General features: G+C 60.1%; 1 protein-coding gene across 1 annotated transcript; it reads right to left on the bottom strand.

Annotated features, from left to right (window-relative positions):
* Positions 1-2073: 2073 nt before the first annotated feature.
* On the bottom strand, positions 2074-7132 carry GFRA4 (GDNF family receptor alpha 4). The gene is made up of 6 exons (XM_035006524.1): positions 7090-7132; positions 4903-5413; positions 4644-4753; positions 4415-4549; positions 3620-3711; positions 2074-3446 (listed from the first exon to the last, which is right to left on the bottom strand). The coding sequence occupies exons 1-6, from the start codon at positions 7130-7132 to the stop codon at positions 3366-3368; spliced, it is 972 nt and encodes a 323-aa protein (XP_034862415.1). The 3' UTR covers positions 2074-3365.
* Between the last annotated feature and the right edge of the window lie 226 nt (positions 7133-7358).

Raw genomic sequence — 7358 nt, 5'->3', positions numbered from 1 at the left:
CGCCTGGGTGGCTCAGTCGGTTAAGCGTCTGCCTTCGGCTCAGGTCATGATCCCAGGGTCCTGGGATCGAGCCCCACGTCGGGAAGCCTGCTTCTCCCTCTCGCACTCCCTCTGCTTGTGTTCCCTCTCTCGCTGTGTCTCTCTCTCTCTCTGTCAAATAAATAAATAAAATCTTAAAAAAAAAAAAAAGGAAGCCTCCTTTCCGCGGCACGCTGACGTTAAAGCGGATCTATTCAGTTCAAGCCCGCGCCTGAGTTAGAGAGAAGTACAGAGGGGAGACAGCCACAGGGCCACTGTTTTCAACTAAGTGCTGCTCTTTTTTTCATCTTTGCAATCTCTTGAAAGGTATATGCCTATATTTTACTCTAATTATCAGAGTAAAAAAAAAAATGAAGTGATGGGGGCGCCTGGCTGGCTCAGTCGGTAGAGCACACGACTCTTGATCTTGGGGTTGTGAGTTCGAGCCCCATGTGGGGTGTAGAGATTAAACAAACAAACAAACAAACAAACTTTTAAAAAATGAAGTGCTAGAGTTTAACACACCGGCACGTGTGGCCCGTCATGCAGAAGACCCGTAATCCTTCATCTGGGCCACCACCCCATCATGGTGAACAGCTTTCACCCCGCTGCCGCAGCTCCCAGCCCACATAAACGGTCTCTCCCCAGCCCACACACAGGTGCCCGTTCCCATGCAGGTGAAGAGAGTCGAGAACATTCCTTCTTCGTGAAGTGAGAAGAGGCTGGACTCGGAGCTTCCCTCTGCCCAGCAACCCCCCACTTCTCTTCCTCTGGAGAACTGTCCTTCCCATTCCATGTGATCTTTTTGGGCCGACTGGAAGAGGCTTATGACGCTGGGCCTACTGGGGTCCTGCCTGACTCAGTCCATGGATGATGGGAAAGAGACGTGTCTTTCTCTGCTGAGGTTCCTAAAAGGAGAGACCGCAGCTGTGCAGCTGTGGACGGCTCTTGCCCACCCTGCGGTGAGAGAGCCTGCCTGGCCACAGAGGAGGCCATGCACAGACCAACGGGGCCACCAGCACTCGAACCCCCGGACGCAGCCGTGCCTGAAGCCGGACTGCTCAGCTGCCTACCCCCGCACGTCTGCTTTGTGTTTGGTTCCGATGAGATTACTGGCTGGAGTGGCCAGGCTGGTTGGTAGTTGCTGCATGTGGTGTCTGTGGGTTTGTTCTGAGTGCTAAATACAGAGTCTTAGAGCCAGTGGCTCTTTTTCTGGTCAGGACAGCCCCAGGCCTGGGCTTTGGTGTGATCTGCACTGAACCCTTGTGTCTAAGGTCAGGTTCTCCAGAATCCAAGCCCAAGACAGGGATTCTCAGGATGCTTTAGGAGAGTGAGTGCCCTCTGGGGAACCTCTGAGTGAGGGAGGCAGGAGCCGGCAGGGGAAGGTGCTAGGCTGTGGTCTCAGCCGGGATCTAGCTTCAGCTCCATCCCACAGGGAGTTCTGGAGCATGCATGGCGCACAGAATTGCCACTCGGCCGCATGGCTGCAGGCTACCTCAGGGAGCAAAGGGTATCTTTACAGGCATTTCTTCTAGAGCGGGGGAAGCTGGGAGCGGGGTTAGCACCCAACGTCCCCAGCAGCTTGGTCCAGAGAAGTCTCTGAGCAAGGCGCCAACAACGTGCCCTTCCATCGCTTTCGTGGCCCCTGACAAGCCTCAACCCACTTTGAGAAGCAGCGGCCTGGAGACTCTGTAACCCTTCCCTCATCAGGGTCTCCAAGCTCTTGAGAAAGAAGGAAGCGGGCAGAAGACTTCGTACTCGGCCGCCACTGCTCTGCCTTCTCCTCCCGAACACCTTCGCAGACCTGCACATGAACAAAACGCCCCCGGCACGCGCGGGTCCACACCGGCCACACACAAGTGCTTGTGAAAACAGGACACATTTCCCTAGACTCCAGGAAAGAATTCGACTCTCCCCATGGACAGAAGCAGGCAGAATATGTGGATATAAAACAACAACAACAACAAAATGACCATCACTCTAAAGTGTCTGTCAGGGCTGGGCTCTGTGCACACTGAGGAGGGGGTCTCCTAAGTGATCCCGGGGCTCCCTGGCCCCCCAGAAGTGGCAGTGAGACAATCAGAGACTATGTTTGGCTGCAAATGACAGATGTCTGTGGAGAAACAGGCTTAAACAAACTAAAGGTATTATTTTTCTCATATAATGAAGAGTCTAGAGGGAGGCAGATGGAGGCTGGGACAGTGGGTCCACAATGTCACGTGGCTCCATTTTCAAAATGGCACCCATGTCCCCAGACATGGCCACCAAGTTCTGGGCAAGAAGAAGGGAGAGGAGGCTAAAGGCTGAAGGGTCCAGTCAACAAGTCTTCTCCTGTTTCAAGAACTCTCCTGGAAGCCTCACCTGTGACTTCCACTTATGACCAGGACTGTGCCCCATAACCACCTCCTGGCTGCAAGGGAGGCTGGGAAGCATAGTTTTTGAATCTGAGTACTAGCAAAGAAGACAAAGCAACAGAAATCTCTACCACCAGGATCTAACAGTTGATTCAGTTTGGCCTCGCAGGTGAGCAGAGGTAGCCCAGGTTGGTTCTGAGACCATCTGAGGTCACACAGGACAGCAGAAGCATACCCCCCTGTGGCTGACCTGGTCTCCAGGCTCCCAGGACAGATCACATGAAAGCAAGGCCAGTCTCAGTGCATGTGGGTTTATTGAGCTAGGAACGCCATTCGTAGTGCTAGGTTAACCCATAGGAAAGATGGTCATGTGACCAGTGCAACACAGGGGACTGAATCCTCACTCCAGGTGGTGCCCACCAAGCAGCGGATCATGGTTGGGAAGAACCTTACCAACATTAGTCAGTGGGGCCTAGGTGGCTATCATGACCGGCGGTACCTCCCTGGGAGGGTGCCATGAAAGCCTGCAGCGTCCAAAACAGTTTTACCTGAAGTCTATTCAGATGTACTCCTTAGGGCATGTTCTATTTGGGGAAGCTGGTAAAAGCTCTTAAAATTCTGGGAATTTGGATGGTTTCTGACTTCTAGGTGATCTGGGGCCCCAGCGAGCCTCAGCTACACAGGTGACCCCGTCCCATCCCTACCCTGTGGGAGAACCCAACTGTTCGAAGGTCAGTGGAGAGAGGGACCTACAACCAAGAAACCCACTGAAAGGGAAACTATGGGCTTTGCATCAGGCCCTCAACCCACATCCCTCACTCGAGGGGACAGGCACACAGGGTGTCCAGACCTAAAAAGGGCAGCAGGGCAAGAGCACTGGGACCAGCTTGGGAGGCAAGCCAGCCCATTTTCAGTGGGGCAGTAGGGTGCAGATGGGGCCCTGTACCCCAGGCAGGATGGGACAGTGGTGTTGTCCAAGGTCAGCTGTCCTAGTCAGAGCAGGGGCTGCAGAGCCAGGACAGGGAGCATGGAGAGCAGGGAGCTCCCAACCAGGAGCCCATCTGCGGAGGACACCTTGGGGGTGGGAGCAGAATGTGGACTTGAGGCAGAAGCTGGGCTCTGCTCTCTGCCTCCACCACCTCCATCCCAGGCCACTCATGCCTTCATCGAGGCCCACCTGGAATGGAAGTGTGTGGAAGGAGCCAGTGCAAGGGGCTGCCAGCTCACCATCCCCTCCTTACACCTACTTGCAGGAGGCTGTGCTCAGGGTCCTGGTGGACATCTGGCCGGTCCTGCAGGATTGGAGGCCACCCAGCATCGAAGGCCTGTATGGCACCATCTAAGGAGGAAGGGGTCCAGGGTGGGCTACGCTGGGAAACCCCAGCACAAGGCCCAGCTCCTCGGGGACAAACAGAGACCTCTGGCATCCTGCGGCGGGGCAGGAGGATAGGACATCTGCAAGGACTGGCTTCTGGAATGGAAGGTGCATGACAAGGAATAACAAAATAGGGACATCTGTGCCACTAGTCCCTTACAAACTGTCACCCTCACAGGGAAGGGTGCCGATTAGCAGCCCCATACTACAGATGGGCACAAAAAAGCTTCGAGGAGTTGACTAACTCTGGGCTGCTAAGTGGCAGAATGGACTTCACAGGCCACCCAGTTTATTCAGACCCAAAAGGCAAGATCATCAATGGGGACGTTGGGAGTGCCCTGGGGGTGGGAGCACCTCAGAAGTGGCGATCTAGAATTTCGCCTAGTTGCATTCCAGGAACTCGGAAACTTGTGTTGACTGCCCCCCACCCGCCCGCCCGCCCGCCCGCAGGGTCACCAGCCTAGACATCGCGAAGATCCTACTTTGATCTGTGACCTGGTCTCCGGAGAGAACTGGGCGCGGATGTCTCGAGGGGCAGGTCGACAGCAGAGGGGGTGTGCACCCGCGTGGCTGCCGCAAACAACCTGTTTCCTCACCGCTAAAATAAGGTGCCGCCAGCCTGAACCTGGGAAGGGGCGGTCAGCGCCGCCCCGCCCGGGCCCCTCACCCAAGCAGCGGTTCCTGGTGAAGAGTCCCCGGAAGGCTTCGCACTCCTCACGCCGGTTTCCGCTGGCTCCGCAGTCGCACCACGGCGCCACACGCGCGCTCGCGTTGTCCACATAGTTGGGAGTGACCGCGGTGCCTGCGGGGACGCCGACGGCTGGGTAATCGGCCCACCCAGGCGGAGGCAGCCCCGGGAGAGCCCCAGCCCGCGCCCGGATCCCGGCAGTGCGTACCCACGAGGCCCGCGTAGGCGCGCAGGCAGCGGGGGCCCTGATCCTGCAGGCAGCCGTCGGGGGCGCTGGCGGCGGGCGCGCAGGAGGCCTGGAAGGCCAGGAGGCGGGGCCTGCGCGGCGCGACCGGAGGGCGGTGAGCGGGAGGCCCCGCCCGGCCCCGCCCAGTCCCCGCCCCGCGGCTCCCACGGCGGTGCGCACCTGCGACCCAGCCCCGCCCCGCCTCCGCCCCATCCCACGTAGCCCCCCCCGCCCCCCGCACCGGCAGATCCGGCTGTGCTCGCAGGCGTCTAAGGGTGCGAGGCAGGAGGGCGGCGCCGGGCCGGGCCCCGCGAAGGCGCAGGCGGGCACGAAGGTCTGGCGCCGGCGCTCGGCGCACGCGGCGTTGACGCACGGGCAGAAGAGCAGCGCGTGGGTGAGCGCGGGCGGCCCGCGGGCGAAGAAGCGGCGCAGGGCGCGGCGGCAGCGGGCGCGGGGGCAGCCCCCGGACGCGGCCCGACCCAGGCACTGAGCCACGTATTCGGTGCGCAGCCGTTGGCACCGCGCGTCCGCCGTGCACGCCTCGGCCGCGTCCAAGCATCGGTTCCGTGCGGCCGAGCTGGGTGACCCTGGTGGAGGGGTGGGCAGCTGCAGTTCTCCGCGAGCCCCACCAGTGCGCTTCGCCCTCCGAAGATGCGGGGCGCGCGGAGCCCGCGGAGCGCAGAGTGTGGCTCGAAGGCGTGACCGACTGGCGCTCACCGGCCCTCTGTCGCGCGGATGGGCGGCCGCCGGCTCTGGGGAGTCCTGCTACGCGTCACGGGTGGAAGGGGCGCACCAAGACTCGGCCCGGCCTCCCCCAGACGCTGAAGCTCATCCTCCCCAGGCACCACTCCTTCCGCAGAACGACCAGACCCATTCAAAGAGGGGGTCCGCGGGGCTCCTGCCACTCTCACAGGCCCCACCTGACGCGGGAAGCAGAGCAAGGCTTCTGGGGACTTGGCTAATGGACATTTATCAGAAACGGCGTTGAGGACACGCTGGGACACCTGAGCTTTCTTCCTTTCTTCTCCTCCCTTCCCCAAAGACACCCTTTGAGTGAATCTATTGGTTTCTGGGTCTCCCTCCTTCCAGACCTTTTCGTGCGCCTCCTTCTGCCCCTTACCGCGGGCGTCTTGCCCTTCCAGTCCCTTCTGATGCTCCGTTCTCGTGCATCTCCCGTGCTGCCCCATCTGGACTCTGGCTTCCCCTGACCCCTCCGCTCTCCTCCAGCCAGGCAAAAGAGGGATTCCCTGAAGGCGCTCTGGGCACTGGAGGGCCCATTTAGACCTGGCTGTCAGGGTGTGGACTCCAGAGAAGTCCCTCCCGTCAGGCCACAGGGCTCTGTCCTGAGCCACAAGGCCCAAGAGTCCATGATAGGCAGCACTCTGCTGGGATCTGGCAGCCCCCTCCTAGGACCTGGGTCACCAAAACCAGGCTACCCCCGCCCCTCTCGGGGCTCTCAGCCCCTGGGAACACCACAGTCTTGGGGAAGTTTTCCAGCCTGGCCCCACATCCTTCTCACTGGGTGTGTGGAGGGAGGCGGCTCCTGCCTCAGGTCTGGGAGCAGGGTCCCCATCTGGCCCTGGCCCCCTCTTTCAGGATCCACGGATAGGATTGGCGGGAGCCACGGTGATTCTCTCGCTGTGGCTGCAGGCAGGATGAATAGATACCAAGGGCTTAGGATGAGTAAGTATGTGGGGAGGGTAGACAGGAGAGGGGGGAGCCCTCCCTTCCTGTGTCCTCCCCTCCCCTCCCCTTCCCTCCAGGACCCCAGGAGCAGACAAACTCTGCCCTCTGTCGCAGCCAAGCCCCTCACGAGCCCGGGCTTCAGCCACACAGCAGTAGCACTTAGTGTCGCCTGAGGTCTTGGTCCCACCTCTGCTCCTTTGCTTACGGGTGTCCCTCTGCCAGGAGTACCCTTGCCTCATCTTTACCCTCCAAACAGCACGTCTCAGCTCCAGTATCTCGTGTGCCTTACACCTTTGTCAGATTCCATTCTCCCCACCCCGCTCCACCCAGTAAAGTGACACCCCCCCGCATTCCACGATGCCCCAGCTGGGGAAGGGGAAGCCAAGCTGTTGGAACAGCAGATGCGTGGCACCAGGGAACGAGTGTGAAGCTCCAAGACTGAAGATGGAGAGGAGGGGCTGAGGGAAGGGTAAGAGAGGTGGGAGAGGGGACCCAATAGGAAAAAGGAAGTTTCTGGGACTGGGGTACAAAGACGGGACTTCGGGGTGGGGAGTGGCGGGCTGCACGGCACGCTGCAGGGCTGCCCCGGGTGCCGGCACACCCCATATACAGGTCTCATGCCTGTGCCCCTTATTGTGGTTCTGGTTTTTTCCAGATCATCCTCTTGCCCCCTCTCTCTGTCCCTGAAGATCGGACAAAGAGGCCAGTGTTGAGGGGTCTCGGGGAGGAGGTGGCCACTCACCCAGCAACAGCAGCAGCATTGCGGGCGCCAAGCAGAGGCCCATGCCGGGCAGCAAACGGGAGGATGACTGAAAGCAGAATCCCAGCGGGACAGGTGTCCCCTTCCCAGCAGCGCCCGAGCCTTTGGCAGGGGGAACCCCGAGTGCCGGTGCCGACGCGAACACTCCCATGGGGCGGAGCCGTTGTAGCGGGAATGACGCCCCGCCCCACTGAGTCCCCACCCCAGGCTCTGCCTTCAGGTAGGTCCGGGAGCCACGGAACCCAGCACCC

The sequence above is a fragment of the Mirounga leonina genome, unplaced genomic scaffold (assembly GCF_011800145.1).
Source record: "Mirounga leonina isolate KUSES-001 unplaced genomic scaffold, KU_Mleo_1.0 Mir_150, whole genome shotgun sequence".
NCBI lineage: Eukaryota > Metazoa > Chordata > Mammalia > Carnivora > Phocidae > Mirounga > Mirounga leonina.
The sequence above is the reverse complement of the archived record's forward strand: the minus strand, read 5'-3'. Positions and strand labels throughout refer to the sequence as shown.

What these genes read in the sequence shown, in the direction of transcription:
- GFRA4 (XM_035006524.1), bottom strand. Translation starts at nt 7,132, where the DNA reads ATGGGCCTCTGCTTGGCGCCCGCAATGCTGCTGCTGTTGCTGG. An exon ending in CGCCTACGCGGGCCTCGTGG is followed by an intron (nt 4,550 to 4,643) that starts GTACGCACTGCC and finishes GCGTCCCCGCAG; the next exon opens with GCACCGCGGTCACTCCCAAC. An exon ending in CACCAGGAACCGCTGCTTGG is followed by an intron (nt 3,712 to 4,414) that starts GTGAGGGGCCCG and finishes CTTCCTCCTTAG; the next exon opens with ATGGTGCCATACAGGCCTTC.